This window comes from Lynx rufus, unplaced genomic scaffold (assembly GCF_022079265.1).
Source record: "Lynx rufus isolate CCGP_SWC_20201006 ecotype Redwood Valley unplaced genomic scaffold, mLynRuf1.p SCAF_1, whole genome shotgun sequence".
Classification (NCBI taxonomy): Eukaryota; Metazoa; Chordata; class Mammalia; order Carnivora; family Felidae; genus Lynx; species Lynx rufus.
This window is the reverse complement of record NW_025814823.1, coordinates 114,517,129-114,544,939: the sequence shown is the minus strand read 5'-3', so window position 1 is coordinate 114,544,939 and position 27,811 is coordinate 114,517,129. Positions and strand designations below refer to the sequence as shown.

General features: G+C 38.4%; 1 protein-coding gene and 1 pseudogene across 1 annotated transcript; one reads left to right on the top strand and one right to left on the bottom strand.

The window, feature by feature from the left end:
* Positions 1 to 674: 674 nt before the first annotated feature.
* NME5 (NME/NM23 family member 5) lies at positions 675 to 21,088 on the top strand. Its single transcript, XM_047097534.1, has 6 exons — positions 675 to 857; positions 1,421 to 1,594; positions 9,784 to 9,989; positions 10,656 to 10,756; positions 17,348 to 17,466; positions 21,008 to 21,088. The coding sequence occupies exons 2-6, from the start codon at positions 1,466 to 1,468 to the stop codon at positions 21,086 to 21,088; spliced, it is 636 nt and encodes a 211-aa protein (XP_046953490.1). The 5' UTR covers positions 675 to 857; positions 1,421 to 1,465.
* Positions 21,089 to 22,297: 1,209 nt separating this feature from the next.
* On the bottom strand, positions 22,298 to 22,981 carry LOC124509483 (high mobility group protein B1-like; annotated as a pseudogene).
* Between the last annotated feature and the right edge of the window lie 4,830 nt (positions 22,982 to 27,811).

Genomic DNA, 27,811 nt, shown 5'->3' with positions numbered 1-27,811 from the left:
AGTGGCTAAAATGAACAAATCAAGACACTATAGATGCTGGCAAGGATGTGGAGAAACGGGAACCCTCTTGCACTGTTGGTGGGAATGCATACTGGTGCAGCCGCTCTGGAAAGTGTGGAGGTTCCTCAAAAAATTAAAAATAGATCTACCCTATGACCCAGCAATAGCACTGCTAGGAATTTACCCAAGGGATACAGGAGTGCTGATACATAGGGGCACTTGTACCCCAATGTTTATAGCAGCACTTTCAACAATAGCCAAATTATGGGAAGAGTCTAAATGTCCATCAACTGATGAATGGATAAAGAAACTGTGGTTTATATACACAATGGAATACTACGTGGCAATGAGAAAGAATGAAATAGGGCCTTTTGTAGCAACGTGGATGGAACTGGAGAGTGTTATGCTAAGTGAAATAAGTCCTACAGAGAAAGACAGATACCATATGTTTTCATTCTTATGTGGATCCTGAGAAACTTTTAACAGAAGACCATGGGGAAGGAAAAAAAAAAAAAGAGGTTAGAGAGGGAGGGAGCCAAAACATAAGAGACTCTTAAAAACTGAGAACAAACTTAGGGTTGATGGGGGGTGGGAGGGAGGGGAAGATGGGTGATGGGTATTGAGGGCACCTGTTGGAATGAGCACTGGGTGTTGTATGGAAACCAATTTGACAATAAATTTCATATTTAAAAAAATACTAAAATTAAAAAAAAAAAAAAAGAAACCAGCCAGAGCCTGTGATACACTCTGCTGGATTGGCCCTCTGCTGGATTGGCCCTGTGCAGCCACCATCCCTGAACTGTGCTTCAGGTCTCCTAGCAACAAGCTACAGCGGCACTAGAGGAGCAGGCACTAGGGTGAGTGCATAGATGAGGTCCTTGCTTAGAATCTGCAGTACACTTTGGAAATGCACTGCAATTTGGCGATCCTGGTTTCTAACCAGGCCAGACCTTATGTGTGGTCTTCCAGGAGGGGTGGGAACAAAGCCGCTTACCTGTCCCTAGAGTAGAGAGTTGCTGCAGAGTGGCCAACAGAGTTTTCACCTGCAACCCTGAGCGTCTGAGCCAGGCCCAGGCCTTCAGACTGCCCCTTGCCTCTCCCCCTCAAGGAAAGCGCTTAGGAAAACCAAGGGCATGAATTAGACATAGAGGAGAAATGGTGTTTGTTTGTTTTAGTTTAGTTTAATCTCTATACCCTACCTGAGGCTCAAACCCACCACCCAGAAATCAAGAGTCTCATGCTCCTGGAACTGAACCAGCCAGGCTCCCTGCTACCTCGTATCATATTATCAAGACACTGCCTATAGAAAAAGACTCCGCAGTTTCTAATTTTATAAGTTAATAAAATCAAGCGCCTAATAACTCTGTTCTTAGTCACAGTTATATTAAATTTGGGGTGGGGTTGATGCCTGTCATTGCAGTTGATTCCTGTGGAGAGTCTCCTAAATTTACATCGAAAAGGCAGAATGCAGATATCAATGCCCCCACCTCAGATATATGTAGAAAAAACTCTGGCTATTATCAAACCGGATATTGTTGACAAAGAGGAGGAGATACAAGATATTATTCTCAGATCTGGATTCACCATTGTTCAGGTAACTTCTGGGCATAATGATCTTGTTTTTTTCTTCTCTTTCCTTTTTTCTTTTTTAAATGTTTATGTAAACATGTTAACCTGTTTAGTTGCTAGTATTTAGCTTTAAATTTAACATTTATTTTAAGTATAAAAGTTATGTGTTTTAAAAAGCTTTTCACACCTCAAAAGGATCTAAAATGAGAATTAAAATTCCTTTTTCCTCCACCTTCCTCTCCCACCCAAGTTTCAGTTTCCAGGGAAAGGCAACTACTTAAAGCTTTCTGTCCTTTCAGAATTTTTCAATGCATTTACAAACATTTCCCTCCATAAGATAGTACAATTCTCTTCCCTTGACAAAGTTGCTTAGATAGCATTCCATGTTATTACATCTGAATCTCTCATTCTTCCTCTTCCTAACTTCTGTGTAATACTCCCCTGTGTGAATGAACCACACTTTATTTACTTGTTCCTGAATTGATGGACTGTTGGTATTTTCTTTTTCAGTTATTACAGACATTTAAAGTGTTAAGCCTTACACTTATTCTGCAGTTGTTAGAGGTTTGAAAATGTATGTAAAAGGAGTGTTGTTAAAGATTATCATTAGGGGTGCCTGGGTGGCTCAGTCGATTAATGTCCAGCTCTTGATTTCAGCTCAGGTCATGATTTCACAGTTTGTGGGCTCAAGCCCTCCATTGGTCTCCATGCTGACAGTGTGGATCCCAAGATCCTCCCTCTCTCTGCACCTCCCCCACTCATGCTCTCTCTTCCTCTCTCTCTAAAAATAAATAAAAAACTTAAAAGATTATCATCAAATATAATGGGATTTTTAAAAATATTTGTTTTTGAGAGAGATTGAGAGAGGGAGACAGAGAATCACAAGCAGGCTCTGTACACAGCCTGGTGCAAGACTCCATCTCACCAGTGGTGAGATCATAACTTGAGCCAAAATCAAGAGCCAGACACTCAATTAATTGAGTTACCCAGGTGCCCCAGGATATTTTAAGTAATCCTTTCTGTACCATCCCTACTTAAAATTCCAGGATTTTTCAATTTTCTTTTATTTCTACAGTGTCATATTGTCTGTTTTGTCAGTGTTTTATGAAAGAAAAAAGAAAATTTCAGTCCTCAGGAAAGATGAGGAATTTCAGATAAGCTTAGGAGGATACGTAGAGGTTCAGTGTAGGAATGGTACAAGAAAGTATAAGGAAAAAGTGCAGGAATGTATAATAAAATATTTAATATATTTAAAAGACTCAGGTTAAGAACTTTTTAATAAATGTTAGGAAAATTCGGTAACCGTTAAAAAAAAAGTTGGATTCAAATATTATACTGTGTATAGCAGGGTAAACTCCAAATAGATTTAAGATTTAAATATTTAAAAATTAAACATAGGGTTGCCTGGGTGACTCAGTTAAGCGTCTGACTTCAGCTCACATCATGATCTCTTGCCTCGTGAGCTCTAGCCCTGAGTCAGGCTCTGTGCTGACAGCTAAGAGCCTGGAGCCTGGTTCAGATTCTATGTCTCCCTCTCTCTTTCTCTGCCCCTCCCCTACTCATGCTTTCTCTCTCTCAAAAATAAATAAAAACATTAAAAAAATAAAAATTAATATTAAACATATAAACTAGAAAAAAAGATGCTTAAGTTTCTTTTTGTTCTTGGAGTAGGACAGCCTTTTTTTTTTTTTTTTTTTTTTTTTTTACTGTGGTTTCTTGTCTAGGAGCCATAAAAGAAAAGATTGATACAACTATAAACATAAGAAACTTTTGCAGGGGCGCCTGGGTGGCACAGTCGGTTAAGCGTCCGACTTCAGCCAGGTCACGATCTCGCGGTCCGTGAGTTCGAGCCCCGCGTCGGGCTCTGGGCTGATGGCTCAGAGCCTGGAACCTGTTTCCGATTCTGTGTCTCCCTCTCTCTCTGCCCCTCCCCCGTTCATGCTCTGTCTCTCTCTGTCCCAAAAATAAATAAACGTTGAAAAAAAAAAAAAAAAAAAGCAAATAACAAACTTAGAAAAAAGATTTGCAATTCATGATAGGCAAAGGGCTAATCTCCTTAATACATAAAGAGTTCCTAGAAAAAGATAAAAATTCAGTTGAAAATGGGCAGAACATGTTGGGGTGCCTGGGTGGCTCAGTCAGTTGAGTGTCTGACTTTGGCTCAAGTCATGATCGCACAGTTTGTGAGTTCAAGCCCTGCTTTAGGTGAGCTCAGGCTCCTCATCGGGCACTGTCAGTGTGCAGTCTGCATAGGATTCTCTCTCACTCTCTCTCTGCCCCTCACTAACTGGTGCTCTCTCTCTCTCAAAAATAAACTTTAAAAGAAAAAAGGATCATGTAGATGATCACAGAAAAAGAAAAACAAATGCATCTTAAACATATGAAAAAATGACCAATCTCTAACAAGGAAAAAGCAAATGAAAACAGCCCTGAAATACCATCTGGCAAAAATATAAAAGTAAATGGCACAACTGCTATAGAAGGGAACCTTGCAGTTATCTATCAATATTACAGATGCATCTACCCTTTGACTCAGCACTTCTAATGCTGGGGATCCCTCCTGTGACCCATGTATTAATATGACATTATATGTATACAAGTTATTTTTTGTGGTATTGTTTATTTTCCAGCAAAAGATTAAAAATAACCTAGCATTAGAAAATTGGTTAAATAGGGGCATCTGGCTGGCTCAGTCTGTAGAGCATGCTACTCTTGATCTCAGGGTTGTGAGTTCGAACCCCAGTTGGATATAGAGATTACTTAAAGTATTTAGAGGGGCATCTGGGTGGCTTAGTTGGTTAAGTGTCTGACTTCCGCTCATGTCATGATCTCACGGTTCATGGGTTCAAGCCCTGCATCAGGCTCTGTGCTGACAACTTGGAGCCTGGAGCCTGCTTCAGATTCTGTGTCTCCCCCGCTCTCTGCCCCTCCCCCACTCATGCTCTCACTCTCTCTCTCTCTCTCTCTCAAAAAATAAACATTAAAAATTTTTTTCAAAAATGGGAATGCAAGCTGGTGCAGCCACTCTGGAAAACAGTATGGAGGTTCCTCAAAAAACTAAAAATAGAACTACCCTACGACCCAACAATTGCACTACTAGGCATTTATCCACAGGATACAGGTGTGCTGTTTCAAAGGGACACATGCTCCCCCTTGTTTATAGCAGCACTATCAACAATAGTCAAAGTATGGAAAGAGCCCAATGTCCATCGATAGATGAATGGATAAAGAAGATGTGGTATATCTATACAATGGAGTATTACTCGGCAATCAAAAAGAGTGAAATCTTGCCATTTACACCCACGTGGATGGAACTGGAGGGTATAATGCTAAGTGAAATTAGAGAAAGACAAAAATCGTATGACTTCACTCATATGAGGACTTTAAGAGATAAAACAGATGAACATAAGGGAAGGGAAACAAAAATAATATAAAAACAGGGAGGGGGACAAAACAGAAGGGACTCATAAATATGGAGAACAAACTGAGGGTTATGGGAGGAGTTGTGGGACGGGGGATGGGCTAAATGGGTAAGGGGCACTAAGGAATCTACTCTTGAAATTGTTGTACTATATGCTAACTAATTTGGATGTAAATTTTAAAAAATGAAAAAAAAAAGAAAAAAGTGTTTAGAAAAAGAATTAGTTAAGTAAATTCTGGTGAAACCACCAAATTGAATACAGTGCAGCTAATTGTAAAATGAAAAAAGAGGAACCTGTTTGTGTCCTGCTATGGAAAAAATAAGATGCAGAGCAGTGTATAAAAATCTTGTGTGGTAGAAAGAGAAAAAGTAATATATATTCATGTTTGCCAATATTTGCAAATGAAACACTAGGAGATTAAAAACGGTTACCCAGGGCAGTGCCTGGGTGATTTAGTCAGTTAAGCATCAGCTCAGAGCCTAGAAAATACTTCAGATTCGGGGCGCCTGGGTGGCGCAGTCGGTTAAGCGTCCGACTTCAGCCAGGTCACGATCTCGCGGTCCGTGAGTTCGAGCCCCGCGTCGGGCTCTGGGCTGATGGCTCAGAGCCTGGAGCCTGTTTCCGATTCTGTGTCTCCCTCTCTCACTGCCCCTCGCCCGTTCATGCTCTGTCTCTCTCTGTCCCAAAAATAAATAAAAACGTTGAAAAAAAAAAAAAAAAAAGAAAATACTTCAGATTCTTTGTCACCCTCTATCTCTGTGCCCCCCCCACTCATACTCTGTCTCTGTTTCTCTCAAAAGTAAACAAAAAAAATTTTAGTAAAAATAATTAGTGAAAATTTAAGTATGCATTAAATTATGAATGAAAAATTAGTGTGAATGGTAATATTTAACACTTTCCCTAATCAGCAGTAAATTTCATAGCAAAGAAGGCCTTGGTATACTGTATGCTTTTTTTTGTTTGTTTTGTGATAAAATATACACAACATAAAATTTACTATTTTCACCATTTTTAGGTGTACAGTTCAGTACCATTATGTACATTCCCTTTGTTGTGCAGCCATCACCACTATCCATCTCCAGAATTTTTGTCAACTGAAACTGAGACTGCTTTTTAATCACTCATTCTGTTTACCCCTCTTTTCAGCCTCTGGTAACCACTATTCTGTTTTTTTCTGTCTCTCCGACTTCGACTTTTCTAGATGTGTCATGTAAGTAGAGTTGTATAGTATTTATTCTTTGTATTGAATGCTTTTAAAGCAGGCTTTATTGTAGTTGGGAGTCCATTGAACTTGAGGCTTTCTTGTCCCATCTAGGGAAAACCTGAAAAATGATGTATCCTTTCAGTAGGTGGCAGTCTTTCTTCTTTTAGAAACTAATGGTTCCTTTTTTGATATCATTTAATACTACTTCTCTCTGTGAAAATATTTACCCTCACATCCCCAAGACCAAGAGTTGCGTGTTTCACCGACCAAGCCAACCAGGTGCCCCGATGTAATTTTAAATCAATATAATTAATGATTCAGTATTAATTTCACTTTATTTTTTGAGAAAGAGGGCGCACAAGTTGGAGGTGGACATAGGATCCGGAGTAGGCTCCATGCTTACAGCAGCAAGCTTAATGTGAGGCTTGAGCTCACAAACCGTGAGATCATGACCTGAGCCAAAGTCGGACGTTTAACCGACTGAACCACCCAGGTGCCCCCCAATTTTAGTTTAAAAAAAGCTCTTGGAGTGCCTGGGTGGTTAAGTCGGTTAAGCTTCTGACTCTTGATTTTGGCTTAGGTTATGATCTCTCAGTTCCTGCGTTTGATCCCCACATGGAGCTCTGCCCTGAGTATGCAAAGCCTGGTTGGATTTCTCTCCTTTCTCCCTCTCTCTCTGCCCCTCCCCCACCTCTCTCACAAAATAAATAAACTTAAAAAAATAAAAGGAGGGGCGCCTGGGTGGCGCAGTCGGTTAAGCGTGCGACTTCAGCCAGGTCACGATCTCGCGGTCTGGGAGTTCGAGCCCCGCATCAGGCTCTGGGCGGATGGCTCGGAGCCTGGAGCCTGTTTCGATTCTGTGTCTCCCTCTCTCTCTGCCCCTCCCCCGTTCATGCTCTGTCTCTCTCTGTCCCAAAACTAAATAAAAACGTTGAAAAAAAAAATTTAAAAAAAAAATAAATAAATAAAAGGAGCTCTTAATTTTTGTAAGTATGCTGCATTAGGTGGCACACCTGCAGAAGGTGGGTTCCCTTGGTTGTTAAGGGGTGTGTGACAAGGGCTTACATTTTAACAGATCAAATTTTTATTTTTAACTCAGCAACAAACCCCCCATACCAATATGCATAAGAATCACAAATACTGACATATCTTTATTTTAAATAAAGAACCAAGGATTATATTAAATCAGGTGGTTTTATAATTTCTCGAGTTTCTTTTTCTTGACTATATGAATTTCAGTATGAGAACAGATCCAAGCACCTGTTTTGTGGTAGCTGATCCTTGGCTGGTGAGAATGTTAAGTTTGTCAGTAGAGCCTGTTTACAGCAATGCTGACCCACCTAGGTAAGCATCTTCCCATTTCTTGCTTTAGGCAGTTTGGCCAAGTTTCTGAAACCTGAGGATACATGATAGTATTAGAAGTTTTAAGAGAATTGGGGCGCCTGGTGGCGCAGTCGGTTAAGCGTCCGACTTCGGCCAGGTCACGATCTCGCGGTCCGTGAGTTCGAGCCCCGCGTCAGGCTCCGAGCGTCAGGCTCCGAGCGTCAGGCTCCGAGCGTCAGGCTCCGAGCGTCAGGCTCCGAGCGTCAGGCTCCGAGCGTCAGGCTCCGGGCTGATGGCTCGGAGCCTAGAGCCTGTTTCCGATTCTGTGTCTCCCTCTCTCTCTGCCCCTCCCCCGTTCATGCTCTGTCTCTCTGTCCCAAAAATAAATAAACGTTGAAAAAAAAAAAATTAAAACAACAAAAAAAGAAGTTTTAAGAGATCACTTGGTAAATTTCACACTATACTCTTAGGAACATCTAACCCACTTTAGAAAGATAGCTCTCTGCCTTAAATATGGAGATTTGTAGCTTTGACCTAGTGATTTATTCACATTCTGATCATCTTTATTCTAGGCAGAAGTTTTCCTTAATGGGGGCTTTGAATCCCTCTTTTATATTTTGAGTCTTTTCCTTCATGATCCACCTTTAGTGGAACTGAGAAACAGTAGTATTGGATGATTTTTTTAAAGTTTATTTATTTATTTTTGAGAGAGAGAGAGAGAGAGAGCATGAGCAGGGGAGAGGCAGGGAGAAAGAGAACATTCTAAGCAGGCTCTGTGCTGATGCAAGGCTTGAACTCCCAAACCACGAGATCATGACCTGAGCTGAAACTAAGAGTCGGATGCCCAACCCACTGAGCCACCCGTGTGCCCCGTTAATGGATGATTTTAAAAAGCATTCAAATAGCTGCTTTTAGAGAAGGATGATCTCCAATCAGAAGAATGGCTGACTTCTATGATATTTTTACTGATTCATTCATATAGTCTCATTTGTGAAGAAAATAATGTTTATTTGCCCTCAACAATTTATATTCTTTCAAATTAATACCAACTATTTTTTCTTAACATCACAGTCAATCTACATATTTATGGCAGAACCAGAATAAATACACAATTTTCACATTCAAGAGAAAAACTTGTTTATAGCGTCATTATACTGGGTGTTATTTCTAAGTACCATAATAAGACCAGCTCCCTAAAATAATGTAGGAAAGTTTCACAATAAATAAGAAAATATCACACAAATAGGTAAAAGATGAATTTGGAATGTTCTAAAATCTAATTTTGTTACTTCAATGTATACAAAGTATATATTAACAAAGTATTGGTGATAGTAGTCTTTTTACTTTAAGGAGATAAGCTGAATTCATCATTAACAAACCATATATTGAAGAAGACTGCCAAATAGGAATAGTTTTTCTTAGGTTAAATAGCTCTTTTTTATTTAAGTGTAATTAATATACAATGTTATATTAGTTTCAGGTGTACAACATACTGATTTGACAATTCTGTACATCCCTCAGAGCTTACCACAGTAAATGTGGTCACCATCTGTCACCATACCAGGTTATTACAATTTTACTGACTCTCTTCCCTATGCTGTACTTTTCATCTCTGTGATTTATTTTGTAACTAGAAGTTCCTACCTCTTAATTCCCTTCATCTGTTTTGCTCATCCCTCCCAACCCCCTGGCAACTACCAGTTTATTCTCTGTATTTAAGAGTATGTTATTGTTTGTTTATTCATTTGTTTTATTAGATTCCACATGTAAGTGAAATCATGGTATCTGTCTTTCTCAAACTTGTTTCACTTAGCATAATACCCTTTAGGTCCATCCACGTTGTCATGAATGGCAAGATCTCATTCCTTTCAAGGCTGATTAATATTCCATTATATATATATATATATATATATTTTAAGTGTATATACAATATATATGCAAACATACATACACATACTTGATCCATATGACATCTTGATCTGGGTCATATGGTAGTTTTATTTTTAATATTTTGATGGACCTCCATACTGTTTTCCAAGTGGTTTCGCCAGTTTACATTCATATCAACAGTGAGCAAGGGTTGGTTAAATAACTTATAGAATTTTATTTATAGCCTATATTTAACTTTCTTCCCTCTCCCTTTCTTCATAATACAAAAATCTCAGATTTGTAATGAGATTAGTATTAATTTCAAGTTACTAATGACAATGAGTTATTATTGAATTGTCATTTTAAATACTTTTGTTGACTTTGTTTTTCTTATAGAGAAGAAAACTACATCTCAGCCCTGAGCACTGTAGTAACTTTTATGTGGAACAGTATGGGAAAATGTTTTTCCCCAATTTGACAGCTTACATGAGTTCTGGACCACTTGTTGCCATGATATTAGCTAGACATAAAGCCATCTCTTACTGGAAAGAACTTTTGGGACCAAGTAATACCTTAGTAGCTAAGGAGACACACCCAGACAGGTAACTTTCCTAGGGGGAAAAAAGGAATCCAACAAAAACAAAAAACAACAACAACAAAAAACTGATTTCATTATAATAGGAGTGTCTTTGCATTTGAAAGTTTTCCTAAATCAACTTTTTGGTATTTTGGTTGGGGTAGGGGGGTCAGTTTTACACTGTAGCTATTTAAATGTCTGTGTTAATACTAAATGCCACAAAAGGCCTCAGGGAATGTCTGATTTATGGTTGATTAGCCTCATTCTTCTCTCATCCTTGAATCAGACCGCCACTGAAGTGGGATTTTTCATAGGAAAATTGGCATGGCTTTTTAAAATAATATTGGTAATAAAGGGCCGTAAAACCAGATTTTCAGCATTATCATTAAGATTGGGAACTTGAGGACATTGAAGTCTTGCACTTTTGAATATGCATTGCCTTTTCACTTCTCACAAAACACCACCTCTTCTTAACCCAGAGAACTCCTATTTTCCCAGTGTATCTCTCCTGCAGATTTAAATATATTTGACGCTCATCTAGATAGATTTAGGCTTAAAATCAAAATAGATTAAAACTCACATATATGTGAGAAGTGGCAATGCTTCTGTAAATTTCCTGAGCAGAATGCATATGTAAAGAGTAAGGAAAGGATATCACATTGGATGGTTATCATCTCTAACTTGCTTTTAGTCTAAGGGCAATTTATGGCACAGATGACCTAAGGAATGCACTTCATGGGAGTAATGACTTTGCTGCAGCAGAAAGAGAAATTCGATTCATGTTTCCTGAAGGTGAGTTATCGATGAGTATTGCATGTTCCTATTGTTTGCTTTTTCTTTTATTTGGGTGATATAGCTGGAAAGAAAAATAGCAGGGGTTTTCTCCAATATATTTTGTCATATTTTCAAGTTATAGTTACTTAAAAATCTGAAGCCAAAAATGGAAAACTCACTATTTCCCTCATAACTAAATTGTGCCCTCTAGGGAATCTTTTGAGAAGGGTTTGCTTTTTTTATCTTTTCTCTTAGACTAGCCCTATTTAGGGTTTTTCTTCTCCTTTGTTGCAATTCCTTAAGTTATCCCTAATGAGTCAGTAAAGTTTGTTACACATGAAAAAAAGAATCTCCCTTGGAAATTAGGATAGATGTAACATTTTCTCTACTGGTTGCCTAATGAATACTCGTGCAGTTGTGAAATTAATAGTTCTCAGGCCCATTTTTTTTTTCCATCCTGTTATGGATGTTGTAAACCTTTTAGAAATGGGCATAATAAAGAACAGCATTGAGGTTTTTAGTTTATTTCAGTAATATTTTTAGATCAGGAAGAAAATTTGGTGATTTCTGTTGTACAGAAAAAAATGTAGGGGCACCTGCGTGGCTCCGTTGGTTGAGCATTCAAGTCTTGATATTGGCACAGGTCATGACTCATGGTTGCTGAGATGGAGCCCCATCTGTCAGTGCAGAGTCTGCTTGGGATTCTTTTTCTCTCTCCCTCTCTCTCTCTCTCTGCCTGTCCCCTGCTCATGTGTGCCCTCTCTCTCTCTCTCTCTCTCTCAAAATAAATAAACATCTTTTTTTAAATGTAAAGCATTTGAGTGCCTGAGTAGCTCAGTCAATTGAGCATCCAACTTCAGGTCAGGTCATGATCTCACGGTTGGTGTCTTCGAGCCCCTGGCCCCTGCATTGGGCTCTCTGCTGTCAGTGAAGAGCCCACTTCAGATCCTCTGTTTCCCATTCTCTCTGACCCTCCCCCGCTTGTGTGAGCTCTCTCTTTCTCAAAAATAAATAAACATTTAAAAAACTTACAGCATTGAGAAGCATAGAATATTTTTGGCCAATTTTTTTTTTAAGTCATTTAGACTTATTCCTCAGTATTTTCTATGGAGGATTTATTCAAAGAAAACTGAAAACACTCTTGGAACTTTAAAAGTCCTGATTCTTAAGCAAAACCTGGTGTGTTTTTTTGTTTGTTTTGTTTTGTTTTACTTTTTTATTTTTAAGCAATCTCTACGCCCAATATGGGGCCCAACTGAGCCAGCCAGACACCCCACACCACCTGTTTATAGATATTTGTACCCAAAAGGATTTGTATATATTTTACTCTTGCTAATTTCTGTCACATATCCTTTCCATTAGGGTATCTTTTTGGAATTGTTTATTGTAGAAAACTCCAAACATAACCAACAGTAGACAGAATAGTATAATAAACCCTTAATGAAACTATCACCCAATTTAAATAATTTTGGTCAGTCTTATTTCATCTATAACCTCTGCTTCTACTTCTCAATCTTCTATATTGTTTTGAATTATATCTCAAACATGAAATGTCTTTTTTTCACATTTTTAAAAATGTTTATTTTTGAGAAGGAGAGAGACAGAGACACAGAGTAAGAGCAATCAGGGGAGAGGCAGAGAGAAAAGGAGACACAGAATCTGAAACAGGTTCCAGGCTCTGAGCTGTCAGCACAGTTCCCAATATGGGGCTCGATTTCAAGAACCACGAGATCATGACCTGAGCTGAAGTCAGACACTGAACTGACTGAGCCACCCACACCCTGTCCCCCTTTATTTTTTTAAGTAGGTTTCATGTCCAATGTGGGGCTTAAACTCACGACCCTGAGATCAAGAGTCACATGTTCTGATGATTGAGCCAACTGGTGCCCCCATGAAATGTCTTTTTAATGTGATAGTACTTAGATTTAGTCTAGGTACTAACGAATTAGACTTTTCTTCTGGCTCCAGACATCTAACCTCTCTGTGAGTCTTTCTCTTCTCATCAGTCAAGTGCAGATAGATTAGTACCTTCCTACCTTAAAGGGATATTGTTAGGGTTAAATGTATACATATATATATATAAAATTCTTAAAATGTGTTGTGCATCTGTGCTCAAATATTAACTCCTATTATTTTGTTTTTTCTAGTCCTTTTTTTGAAAGCTCTTCTTACTCATAGGATTATATTCCTCAATTGTTATTTTAGATTGCTTTTGATTTTACCATTAATTAGTCCTCTAGACATGAGTTTACGAGATAAAGTCAGACATTTGAGAAGCAGCTGTTGCAGGATAAATATAAAGATTAATTACCTACCATGTTGCAGATCTTTTGCTGTGAGAATGTGAAGCTCTCTGGAGTAAATTCTCAGTTAGGGATATGAGCTCCCTCTTGCTTACCAGTCACTCAAGAACTATGTGCAGTGGGATGCCTAGGTGACTCAGTCAGTTAAGCATCTGGCTCTTGGTTTGGGCTCAGGTCGTGATATTGTGGTTTGTGGGTTTGGGTCTCACATTGGGCTCTGCACCACAGTGTGGAGCCTGCTTGGGGTTCTCTCTCTCTCCCTCTCTTTCTGCTCCTCCCCTGCTTACATGCTCTCTCAAGATAAATAAAATAAACATTAAAAAAAATGAAAAGAACTATGTGCAAAACTCAGTATGATGAGTCACTCAAGCAAGTTATAAAGATATTCAAAGACATCTTTGAAAAATATAGTTTGCCTCCCTTTGATTTGAGATGGCTAACTCAAAGTTTTGTTACATTCCATTGCTTCAACAAGTTTATTGTATTACCTACTATGTGCCAGAAATACAAAGATGAATATGTCCCTGCTCTCAAAATGATCACATATTAAAAATCTATGAAAATAAATATGCAATGCAGTGTATAAACTATAAATATTATTAGAAAGCTTCAAAAAGTTCAATGAAGATTCATCTCTGTAAGAAACATGAAAAGATTCTTTATTTTCACATTAATCCATCCGGCCCTAGTTGCTAGAGACAAATAATAAATGGTCAGCAAAAATAGATGAGGTAGGAACAATCCAAAACTAAAGTTAAGGAAACAATTTCATTCACAATAGCATCAAAAAAATAAAATACTATTTCACTCATAGGTGGGATTTACAAAACAAAATGAACAAAGAAAAAAAGAGACAAAAAAAATTAGACTCTTAAAAATACAGAACAACAACAAAAAAAAGAGAGAAGAAACTGATGGTTACCAGAGGGTAGCTGGGTGGGGTGTTGGGTGAAATAGGTGGTGGGGATTAAGAGTACACTTATTTTGATGAACACTGAGTAGTATATAGAATTGTTGAATCACTATATTGTACACCTGAAACTAATATAATACACTGTATATTAATTATACTGGAATTAAATAAATAATAAAATACTTAGCAATAAGCTTAACAAAAGAAGTACAATTCTTGTACAATGAAAAGCACAAAACATTACTGAAAGAAATCAAAGACTATCTAAGATGAATAGACCTCACACATTGATGTATCAGAAGAGTCAATGTTGTCAAGATGGCATTTCCCTCCAAATTGATCAATTAATGCAATCCCTGTCAAAATCCATGCATTCTTTTATGTAGAAGTTGATAAGCTGACTTTAAAATGTATATGTAATTGTGGGCACCTGGGTGGCTCAGTTGGTTGAGTGTCTGACTTTGGCTCAGGTCGTGATCTCACAATCTTTGAGTTCGAGTCCCGCAATGGGCTCTGTGCTGACAGCCCAGAGCCTGGAGCCTGCTTCGGATTCTGTGTCCCCCTCTCTCTCTGCCCCTCCCCCACTCATGCTCTCCCTCTGTCTCAGAAATAAATAAACATTAAAAAATGTATATATAATTGCAAAAGATCTAGACAAGCTAAAACAATTTTCAAAAAGAACAAAGTTTGATAACTTCCACTAACCTGATTTCAAAACTTACTATGAGGGTGGCTCAGTCAAATTAGGCGTTGGACTCTTGATTTTGGCTCAGGTCTTGATCTCACAGTTCAGGGGTTCCAACTCCACATTGGGCTCTGCGCTGTCAGTGCAGAAATTTTTGGGATTCACTCTCCCTCTCTCTCTGCCTGTCCCCTGTTTCTCTCTCTCTCTCTCTCTCTCTCTCTCTCAAAATAAATAAATAAACTCAAAAAAAAAAAAACAAAACTTACTATGAGACCACAGTAACTAAGGCAGCATTGTATGAGTCATATTAATCAATGAAACAGAATTAAGAATCTAGGAATAAATACTTACATAAATACGTTTATGGTCGATTGACTTTCAACAAAAGTGCCTAGACAATTTGATGGGGAAAAGATAGTCTTTTTCAACAAATGATGATAAGATAACTGAATATCCTCATGCCAAAAAAGAGAAAGAACTCAGATCCTCTTTTCTTACCAATTAGAAAACTTAACAACAATGGATCATAGACCTAAGCATAAGGGCTAAAAATATCTAGAAGAAAACATGGAAAATCTTCATGACCTTGAGTTGGACAAAGGATTTTTGCGTATGAGCTCAAAACATGATCCATAAAAGACAATACTGATAAATTAGACTACATCAAAATTAAAAGCTTTTATGTTTCAAAAGCCATCATTAAAAATATTGGAAAGATTAGCCACAGAGTGTGATAAGAAATATTTGCAAATCTTATGAAATAAAAGACTTGTATCTAGAATTTATGAAGAACTCTTACAATTCAGTAAAAAGAAGGCAGACAATTAAAAATCAGGCAGAGGCACCTGGCTGGCTTAGTCAGTAGAGCATGTGACTCTTGACCTCAGCATTGTGAGTTCAAGCCCCACATTGGGTGTGGAGAGTACTTAAAAATAAAACCTTTCTGGGGCGCCTGGGTGGCGCAGTCGGTTAAGCGTCCGACTTCAGCCAGGTCACGATCTCACGGTCCGGGAGTTCGAGCCCCGCGTCAGGCTCTGGGCTGATGGCTCAGAGCCTGGAGCCTGTTTCCGATTCTGTGTCTCCCTCTCTCTCTGCCCCTCCCCCGTTCATGCTGTCTCTCTCTGTCCCAAAAAAAAAAAAAAAGTTGAAAAAAAAAATAAAACCTTTCAGGGGCACTTGGGTGGCTCAGTCAGTTGAGCATTCAACTATTGATTTCAGCTCAGGGTCATGAGGTCCAGCCCCACATCAGGCTCTGTGCTGAACCTGGAGCCTGCTTGAGGTTCTCTCTTTCCCACTGCTCCACTCCCCTAAATGTGCATGCTCTTGCTCTCTCTAAAATAAATAAACAAATAAATAATAAAACCCTAAAAATTAAAAAAAAAAACACGTAAAAGATTTGAATAAACATTTCACAAAAGATATATGAATGGCTAATAAGCACATGAAAAAGTGTTAAAACATAATTAATCACTGGGGAGGGGGACCTGGGTGGCTCATTCACTCCAGCTCTTGATTTTGGCTCCGGTCAAAATCTCATAATCTCACTGTTTGTGAGTTCAAGCCCCATGTCAGGCTCTACACTGACAGTGAGGAGTCTGCTTGGGATTCTCTGTCTCCTTCTCTCTCTGCCTCTCCCCTATGCACACACATATGCTCTTGTAACCTCCCACCCCACTTCAAAAATAAACTTAAATATTTATGTAACTAAAAATTATTACAACAATCAGTACAAAAAAGAGTGCTATAATGAGACTAATAGGAAAGGAACTTTTTATTCCATTCCTTTGTGATGTTTTCTAGCTTTACCTGCCATCCTGGCAAAGGACTCTCCTGTTGTTAGTTGTATCTCTCATTGAGATTGAGCCCATAAACTATACCCATATACCATATGAAAGCCATATACCCACAGAAATCTGTCTTCCCACCCTCTTTTTCCTTGGGGCAGTAACGATTTAGATCTGAACATGTGAGACCAGTAGCTTTGCATCCCCATCTTTATTGAAAGTAGCACATTAATGGAGGTCATCCTCAAAAGACTTAAGACTGTAAACTACATTCTTCCTTGTATAAATATATTCTTTGGTACTACGAGTCTGATTGACCTACATAGTGTTCAAACAAAGCTAAAAAGACTAAAACTTTCCTATATGTTATATAATTTATTTAAAAACTTGAAAAATAAGCAGGAGTGTTAATATATATTACATAGACACAAATAGATTTTATGTGTATATTCAGTAGTCTGTAAGAGAACAAGAAATACATGTTCACCATTATATCTATACCACTTTGTAAAGTGCCTGCCATTTTGTTGGCAGCAATTAATTGTTGGAATTAATTAATCTCCTAGATTTTACATGATATTCATATTTTTCTTTTTCATGACATTGTCCGTTGTGATATTTACTATAAAAAATATGGAAATGGAAATGCAGGCAAGGATATAGTAGAAAACATAATCAGAACTTTATACACGATCACTGTTAGCATTTTGGTATGTTTCTTGCCTGTCTTATATAGTCTTATTATTTCTCTGTGTGTGCTTATGTGTTTTTGAACAAACTATGTATGCTATATTCTAGTTTTGTTTCCTTTTTTTTAAAAAAAACTTTGTAAGTATCATGCCACTAAAATTTCTTCTTTTGTAATGATTATATAATATTTCATCATTTGTATTAATTTTAATGGGAATACATTTGTGTTTACAGTGATTTTTGAGCCTATTCCAGTTGGACAAGCTGCTAAGGACTATTTAAATTTATATGTAACACCAACTCTGCTTAAAGGACTCACAGCCCTTTGTAAGGAGAAACCAGCAGATCCTTTTGTAAGAAATGTTTTTATTCACTCTAAAGAAATTGTCTATAGTTTTAATATTTTAAACATTAAATTTTTTTTTTAAACATTAAATTTTTTGAAACAGTGAATGAGCATTTTAAGAACTATCTCTTATACATTTTAGATACTCCCTTATGTATAACTTTGGATTACTTATTCTCTTACTGTGTTTTACTTCTTAAGAAATATTGTTTTTAGGGGCACTAGGTGGCTCAGTCGGTTATGCATCCGACTTCTGCTCAGGTCATGATCTCTCAGTTCATGGGTTCAAGCCCTGCATCAGGCTCTCTGCTGACAGCTGGGAACCTGTAGCCTGCTTTGGATCCTGTGTCTCCCTCTTTCTCTGCCCCTCCCCCACTCTTGCTTGCACTCTCTCTCTCTCAAAAAAAAAAATAAATAAATAAACATTAAAAAATTTAAAGAATAAATAAACATTAAAAATTTTTTAAAATGGGGCACCTGGGTGGCTCAGTCGGTTGAGCAACTGACTTCAGCTCAGGTCATGATCTCACGGTTTGTGAGTTCGAGCCCCGCATTGGGCTCTGTGCTGACAGCTCAGAGCCTGGAGCCTGCTTCTGATTCTGTGTCTCCCTCTCTCTCTGCTGCTCCTCCACTCATGCTCTGCCTCTCTGTATCTCAGAAATAAATAAACATTAAAAAAAATAATAAAAAAATTTTTAAAAAATTGTTCCAACAAAACAAAGAAAAAACATTGTTTCTAAATACATTTTCAATACTGCATCCTTTAATTACAGAGCATTGTTTTTGTGTATGATTTATATAATCACATGATAAAATTAGATATATATTTAAATACATTCAAAATTATTTTTTAAATTATTTTTTTTAAAAGTAGGCTTCACGCCCAGCAGGGAGCCCAACGTGGGACTTGAACTCATGACCCTGAGATCGATACCTGAGCTGAGATCAAGAGTCGGATGCTTAACCAACTGAGCCACCCAAATGCCTCTCAACATTTTTATTTTTAATGATATCTAACTTTTTTTCATAGAAAACTTTTTTTAATGTTTATTTATTTATTTTGAAAGAGAGACAGAGCTAGTGGGGGGAAGTAGAGAGGGAGAGAAAATCCCAAGCAGGCTCTGTGCTGTCAGCATGGAGCCTGACCCAGGGCTTGATCAAACCCATAAATTTTAAGATCATAACCTGAGCTGAAACTAAGAGTCGGACCAACTGAGCCACCCAGGCACCCTTAGAAAATTTATATTTGTTCACATCCCTAGATACTTCATTACTGCTCAGTCAGGTGAAAGAATGGTTGGATAGGAGGAACTAGGGTGCTTGTCAAGGGCCAAATGTCTTCCTGGTTCCTTCTTTACAGGTACTCTCACTCATTTGAAGACTCAGAGATAATGAGGAAAGGTTATTTTATTGTGTTTATTTTTTTTTAATTTTTTAATTTTTTTTTTAATGTTTATTTTATTTTTGAGACAGAGCATGAGCAGGGAAGGGGCAGAGAGAGAGGGAGACACAGGATGTGAAGCAGGCTCCAGGCTCTGAGCTGTCAGCACAGAGCCCCACGCGGGGCTTGAACTCACGGACTATAAGATCATGACCTGAGACGAAGCTGGACGCTTAACCAACTGAGCCACCCAGGCACCCCTGTGTTTATTTTTTTAAAGTAAGCTCTGTGCCCAACGTGGGGCTTGAACTCACAACCCCAAGATCAAGAGTGGTATGATCTTACTACTGAGCCCTCCAGGCAACTCAGGAAAGGTTATTTAAAAAATATTTTGGGGGGCACCTGGGTGCCTCAGTCCGTTGGGAGTCTGACTTCAGCTTAGGTCATGATCTCACAGCTTGTAAGTTCGAGTCCCGCGTCGGGCTCTGTGCTGACAACTCAGAGCCTGGAGCCTGCTTCCGATTCTGTGTCTCCCTCTCTCTCTGCCCCTCCCCTGCTCATGCTCTGTCTCTCTGTGTATCAAAAATAAATAAAAACATTTTTAAAAATTAAAAAAAAATTTTAATGTATATTTTATTTTTGAGAGTGAGAGACAGAGTATGCGTGGGGGAGGGGCAGAGGGAGACAGAGACAGAATCCAAAGCAGGCTCCTGGTTCTGTGTTGACACGGGGCTCAAACTCATGGAGTGCAAGATCATGACCTGAGCCAAAGTCAGACACTTAACTGACTGAGCCACCCAGGTGCCCCTGGGAAGGTTATTTCAATACCAGCCCTGATAAAATAGTTATCTCTAGCCTCTGTTACCATTCTCAAAGGGAATCCCCTTTGAAAGACAAAGATTTAATTTCTCCTACTAATTTTGTCACTTTTACCAAAAACAAACGATATTTCTTTTTTTATTATATTTTATTTACTTATTTTAAGTAATCTCTACATCCAACGTAGGGCTTGAACTTATGACCCTTGAGATCAAGAGTCACACACTCTATCGACTAAGCCAGCCAGGTGCCCGTAGGCAGGACTTTTTACTTTTTTTAAATGTTTACTTATTTTAAGAGAGAGAGTGTATGCACATGTGCACAGGAGAGGGGCAGAGAAAGAAGGACAGAGAGAATCCCAAGCAGGATCCGTGCTGGCAGCACAGAGGCTGATGGGGGTCTATCCCATGAACTGTGAGATCATTACCTGAGCCAAAATTAAGAGTCCAACACTCAAACCACCTGAGCCACCTAAGCACCCCTAGGTTATTTCTTTAATAATTCCTTTTCATTGTGACAATAACATCTGTTTATTTAGTAAGAAACCTGAAACTACTGAACAATGTAAAGAAAAGAAAAAGATACATCTGGTTCCATTTACTAAACATGGTCTTTGAAGTCATCTTGTCTGGATTCAACAATGACCAAATTCATTTATTAGTTGTAGTAACTTTCTTGTGGATTCTTTGGGATTTTCTATATATAGGATTATGTCATCTGTAAAAGGAAATCGTTTTGCTTCTTTGCCAGTTTGGATCTCTACTTGATAATCTTGCATAATATAAAACTTAATGTTTTAATTTTTTAATAGTCATTTTCTCATTCTTAGAGTGATTTTGAAAGCTAGGTTTTAAATTGATATAGTACTAGGTTTTAAATTGATATAGGCACCTGGGTGCCTCATTGGCTTAAGCATCTGGCTCTTGGTTTCAGCTCAGGTCATGATCTCACGGTTCATGAGTTTCAGCCCTATGTAGGGCTCTGTGCTGACAGTGCAGAGCCTGCTTGGGATTCTCTCTCTCCCTCTCTCTCTGCCCCTTCCCCCATTCACATGTGCACATGGTTATTCTCTCTCTCTCTCAAAATAAATAAATAAACTTAGCAAAAGAGCATCTGACTCTTGATCTCCGCTCAGGTCTTGATCTCATGGTTGTGAGTTGGAACCCCATGTTGGACTCTGCGCTGGGCGTGAAGCCTACTTAACAACAAATAAATTGCTATAGTACATATTTATACTATTTGTAGTGTATGTTTATATAGTATATTTATACTATTCGTAGTATTTGTTATTTATAGTATTTATAATTAAATGTTTATTAACTTAAGAGTTTTTTTCTTTTTTCCATAGATTTGGCTAGCTGATTGGCTGCTGAAAAATAATCCCAACAAACCAAAGCTTTGTCACAATCCAACTGCAGAAGAACTTTAGTAAAATAAAGTTCCCCAAGGACAAATCACTATCTTAATGTAAAAGACACGCTTCTACTATAAAAGAAACAAACCTTCCTAAGGGTTTAAGTAACTGCATGTGAAATAAATTGTCTTTATAAGTTTTAAAAGAATGTGTTTTGTGCATAAGATAACATTATCTAAGGTAAAATACAGGTTTAGGGTATGGTTTTTGTTTTCTAATAAGAAAATTGATTTTATCTAGAAGTATTTGGAATGTTAATGAAACAATTCTAAGTGTTTTGCAATTGCAGACTGGTACTCTGCAATTAAGAGAACAATTAATTCATATAAGATGCATTAGAGGGGCACTGGGGTGGCTCATTCGGTAAGCAACCAGCTCTTGATTTCCGCTCAGTTTGGTCTCGCAGTCTGTGAGTTCAAGCCCCAAGCTAGACTCTGCACTGGCTGCATGGAGCCTGCTTGGGATTCTCTCTCTTTCTGTGTACCTCCCTCAAAAATAAATAAATAAACATTAAAAAAAAATAAGATGGATTAGAAACAACTGAAGATGAAAAGACTCTCATCCCCATGTATAACTACTTCATGTTGTGTGCCAAAAAGAACCTTTCTTAAATTTCCACGCTACTTTACATTCCCACACTGTACTCAGCAAAGGTAGTGGCTGCTGAAAATGCCACTAGGACAAGACTAGGTAAAGATACTTTTGATAGTGTTTTAACTATACAAAAGAAGATACTGTACAGTTTATTTATTTTTAGAGATAGCACGCAAGCCATGGAGAGGGGCAGAGGAAGAGAGAGAGGGAGGGAGAGAGAGAACATTAAACAAACTCCACACTCAGCACAGAGGGCTGGATCCCATCACCCTGGGATCATGACCTAAGCCAAAATCAAGAGTTGGATACTTAACCAGCTGAGCGACCCAGGCACCCTGAAACTGTACATTTTAATTTTTTTTAATGTTTATTTTTGAGAAAAAGAGAGAGAGAGCATGAGCAGGGGAGGGGCAGAGAGAGAAGGAGACACACAGAGAGAGAGACAGAGCATGAGCATAAGCATGAGCAGGGGAGGGGCAGGGAGACACGGTCTAAATCAGGCTTCAGTCTCTGAGCTGTCAGCACAGAGCCTGATGTGGGGCTGGAACCCACTGACCACGAGATCATGACCTGAGCTTAACTGACTGAGCCACTCTGGCACCCTGAAACTGTACAGTTTAAAAACAAGTTTCATGCAGCCTTAGATTTCACCCCTTTTTTCTTCCAAATGGGTGAATTGTGTACAGGGAGTTTAAATACTTTACAGACAAGAACAAAAGTAGTACTAATGTATTCATTATCATCCTCTTCGTCCTTTCCATCTTTCTTCTCTTCCTTCTTTTTCTTGTTTTCAGCCTTGATGACTTTTTTGTTTTGCCACATAGGCTTGTTTTCATATTTTGGTATTGCAGCAATCTGATTTATGTAATTTTCCTCAGCTTAGCAGCCTTCTTTTCCTAAGACTGCTTGTGCTCTGCAGCCGTGTTACTCTACATCTCTCCCTGTTTCTTTGCAGCATCACTAATGCATAGGCCAGGGTGTTCTCCTTGGATTTGGGCCAGTACTCAAAAACAAAAAGACTGAAGGTGATTTCTTCAGTACATTGGGATCCTTGACCTTCATTTTGTTTCCCCTTTTAGAGGAATGTAGGTTTGTTTTCATTTCTTTTATAACTGCCTTGTCTGTATTTGCCATATCTTCAAAGTTACCTTTCTCTTTATCACACATGGTCTTCCACATCTCTGAGTGCTTTTATAAAACTGAGAAGGTGACTGAAGCATCTGGTTGCTTCATGTGTTCCTCCTGGCAAGTTTGCACAAAGAGTACATATGATGACATTTTGCTTCTCAGCCTCTTAGGATCTTCTTTGCCCATGTTTAGTTTTTTTTTTTCCAGTGTGACACAGAGTCACACATTGCCCATCTGGTTCTTACTTGCCCTAGTCCTGTCTGTATAGAGCTCAGAGTACTGCAATGGCTGTCAGTTTATGGTATGATTTTGACAATGATGTAACATTAAGTAATAGGAGACTGATAAAAGATGTTGCTGTATTATTATTATTTTTTAAGTTGGAGAAGTAAGACGTGGAATTTATTTTTAAATTAAGCTTTGTATGGGGCTTGAACTCATGACCCTGAGATCAAGAGTCATATGCCTGGGATGCCTGGATGGCTCAGACTGTGAAGTGTTTGACTTCGGCTCAGGTCATAATCTCATGGTTCCTGAGTTAGTTCCCCACATGAGGCTCTCTGCTGTCAGCACAGAGCCCACTTTGGATCCACTGTCCCCTTCTCTCTCTGCCCCTCTCCTGCTCATGCATGCACATTCTCTCTCTCCCTCAAAAATTACAACATGAATGTTTTGGTTTTTTTTTTAAAAAGGTCACATGCTCTACCAAATGACCAGCCAGACGCCCCAAGACAGAATTGTAGTTATGATATTTTCCTAAGCATATATCCTATATGTAGATGCATAATTAATACACATTTCAGACAGTTTAGTTCAAAAAGTTTAAATAATCATTTTGTATAATTAAAATAGAACCAGATTATGATTTTAACCAATCACTTATATATAACTATTTCCTCAACAAGTGCCTTCCAAGGATTACCAGAGAGTAGGGTAACAATTCATCTTTGTTTGCCTAGGGTTTTGCTGGTTGTATAACTGAAAGTTGTGCATCCTGGAGCTTTCTTAGTCCTGAGCAAAATGGAATGCTTGGTCACTCTACCAAATAGTCCTTAGGTTAGTATTTCCCAGTTATGTTTTTGTGATAAGGTACTAGTTTCAAAAGAAAATGTAAAATTCTCACTTCTTAAATTTTTAAAAATTTATTTATTTTAGTAATCTCTATATCCAACATGGGGCTCAAATTCATGACCCTGAGATCAAGAACTGCATGTTCTACTGACTGAGCCAGCCAGGCGCTTCTCAATTCTTTAACTTTAATTTACTAAAAAACAAATGAACAAATAGGTTGTAAAGCACTTTATTAACAGATTTTTAACCTGGCCTAATCTCTTCAAAAAGTCAATGTCATTATTAAACAAAAAGTGGAAATGTGGAAGAACTTGTACATTAAGAGACTAAAGAGACCTCTAAAATTAAAGCATCTAACTAAAAGCGACCAAAAGCATCCTAACCAAATCTCACGAGATTGTGATTTGATCCTGGTTTTAAAAAGGGGAGTGCCTGGGTGCCTCAGTTGGTTATACATCCAACTTTGGCTCAGGTCATGATCTCATGGTTCATGAGTTTGAGCCCTGCATTGCTGTTGTCAGCTCAGAACCTGATTCAGATTGTCTGTCCCCATCTCTCTCTGCCCCTCCCTTGCTTGTGTTCTCTCTTTCTGTCTCGAAAATACACACACACACACACACACACACACACACACACACACACACACACGGCACCTGGGTAGTTCAGCTGGTTAAGTGTCCAACTCTTCATTTCAGCTCAGATCATGATCTCATGGCTCGTGGGTTAGAGCTCCACACCAGGCTCTGCACTGGCAAGTGTGAAGCCTGCTTGGGATTCTCTTTCTCTCTCTCTCTCTGCCCAACTCCCCCCTCCCCCCCGCCCAGTTTGTGCTCTCTCTCTTTCAAAATAAATAATAAATAAACTTTAGAATATATATATATAAGATCCTTCGGGGCACCTAGGTGACTTAGTTGACTAAGTGTCTGGCTCTTGGTTTCGGCCTAGGTCATGATCTCATGGTTCATGTCTTTAAGCCCCATGTTGGGCTCAGTGCTGATGGTGCAGAGCCTGCTTGGGATACTCTCTCCTCTTTTTGCCCCTCCCCTGCTCATGCTCTCTCTCTCTCAAAATAAATAAACTTAAAAAAAATCTTGGGGCTTCTGGGTGGTTCAGTCATTCAACTTCCAACTTCAGCTCAGGTTGTGATCTCATGGTTTTTGAGTTCAAGCCCCGCATTGGACTCTGGGCTTCCAGCTCAGTGCCTGGAGCCTGCTTTGGATTCTTTATCTCCCTTTCTCTCTGCTCCTCCCCCAATTGCACTCAGTCTCAAAAATAAATAAACAACAACAACAAAAAAACTTTAAAAAATCTTTAGAGGACAATTAAAGACATTTAGCTATGGATTAAATATTAGGTGGTAATAAGGAATAATTGCTAAATTTCATAGGGTCAAAATGGTATGATCATAAAAGGAGAATGTAATTATTTTTAGATCATGCATTCTGAAATATTTAGGATAAAGTTTTTGATGTTTGAAATTTATTTTCAAATGGTTTGTCAAGAAAATATTTTTATACATTTTTGATAAAACAAAGTTAGCAAAATAATTTAACAATTATTCAGTCTAGGTGGTAGGCACCCTAGTGTTCATTGTACTGTTCTTTCAACTTTTCTGTGCTTTAAAACTATTCATAAATAAAGTTGGGGAGGGGCGCCTGGGTGGCTCAGTCAGTTAAGTGGCCGACTTCTGCTCAGGTCATGATCTCATGGTCCATGAGTTCAAGCCCCGCGTCGGGCTCTGTGCTGACAGCTCAGAGCCTGGAGCCTGTTTCAGATTCTGTGTCTCCCTCTCTCTGACCCTCCTCCGTTCATGTTCTGTCTCTCTCTGTCTCAAAAATAAATAAACGTTAAAAAAAATTTTTTTTAAATAATAAAAAAAATAAATAAAGTTGGGGAAAAAAAGAGAAAAGATCTGTCATCACCATAATCTGGTAAGTTTTTCACATCATTGATAGGGAGACATTCAGATGTTACATGCCTCTTTTTTTTTTTATTTAGTTTTTATTTTTTTAATGTTTTTTTTTATTTTTGAGAGAGAGAGAGAGACAGAGTACAAGTGGGGCAGAGAGAGAAAGGGAGACACAGAATCCACAAAGCAGTCTGCAGTCTCTGAGCTGTCAGCACAGAGGCTGACTGAAGGCTCAAACTCCTGAACCACAAGAACGACCTGAGCCCAAGTCGGACGCTTAACCATCTGAGCCACATAGGCGCCCTAAGATGTTGTATACCTCTTGATACAAAATGAAATATACTAGTCATCTATGATGTGTTCTAGCCAAATGTAAGTACCTTAAGATTATTTTAAAGATTTTATTTTTTAACTAATCTCTACATACAGCATGGGGCTTGAACTTACAACCCTGATCAAGAGCTGCATGCTTGGGGTGCCTTGGATGGCTCAGTCGGTTAAGTATCCAACTTAGACTCAGGTCATGGTCTCATGGTTCGTGAATTCAAGCCCCACAGCTTAGAGCCTTGGGGCCTGCCTCAGATTCTGTGTCTGCCTCTCTTTCTGACCCTCCCTAGCTTGCACTCTGCCTCTCTCTCTCTCTCTCAAAAATAAACTTAAAAAAAAAAAAAAGCAACTAGAGAGGTACCTGGCTGGCTCATTCGGTGGAGCATGCAAGTCTTAATCTTGGAGTTGTGAGCTCAAGCCCAACATTAGGTATAGAAATTGTGTAAAAATAAAATCTTTAAAAAAAAAATGTAAGAAGCACCTAGAAAAATTTGGAAGATGGGATGTTCGGCAGGACAGCTGCCCCCATCTTCTTAACACATTGGTGTCATGAGAAAAGGGATTACTTTAGATTAAAAGAGACTTAAGATACATAATCAGAATCAATTCTTGTTTCTAGATTGGACCCTGGTTTAGACAGACAAGGGGCAAAGGATCTTTTTGAAGAGACAACTGGGAAGATTTGAATTCAGACTGAGTATTAGATGAGATGAAAATGTATTATCTTGGAAGGTAAAGATTGTTAACCCAAAAGAACACATTACAAAGCAGTATGCACAATGTAATCCTACTTTGATGAAAAAAATACATATATGCATATACATGTAGAATATGATGTGGAAGGATACCCACTTATTATATATCTTATTATTATAAAATGTCTGGAAGGTGGGAAGATGCTGTTTTATTTTTTTTTCTAATTTTTGCTTAGTTGTATTTTCAGTACAATTCCAGTTGCATTTCTCCAGTGTTCATGTTACTGCTTTTGTAATTTTTTCTAAGGTTGAGAAAGATAAACATCTTAATAGATGTCAACATTAAAATTGTTGGCAACATTTCTTTATTAATAGACTTTCTATGGGCAAGATGTTTTACAAGGTCTTAGTGCTGGCGTATATCTGAATTTTTGGATGTATTCCTCCTGAGACTAATATGCCTGCTGTATTCAAAACACCTTCAGCATCAGTGTTGGGAAGACCAACCAAAATCTTAATAACAAAGGTAAGTAATAGATTGTTGTATTTTGAGCAATGGACAAGAGCACATAGGAAAAAGCAAATTTTACAATCAGAGTCCAGTGTGACAGCTTCAGGAGGTCATTTCCACCACAAGAGATTCCTTTTGTGGAAAAGAGAGGCAGCATTATATATGGCAGAAAAATTGCATTCTAGAAGTCAGCTCCAGTCTTCTGTTTTTTAAAAATGGGGCAGTGGGGTGAGAGAAAACAGACTAATCTGAGATGTGTTTGGGAAATCGGATAGATAAAAATACATGCACATGGAAACATTTATAGTTAGCCACAGGATTCCTTAATTTTAGGTTATTATTTCATGGGCCATACTGCAAAGGGTAGCGTAAGGTGAATAGGAAAACAAGAAGACCGCCTTTTTGTTTACTTCCTGGATCATTGGAGAAAGGAGTAGACCACTTTCTGACCAACCTTTTATGTAGTACCAGAGTACTGTGCCCATACAGGTCATCGTTAAGTG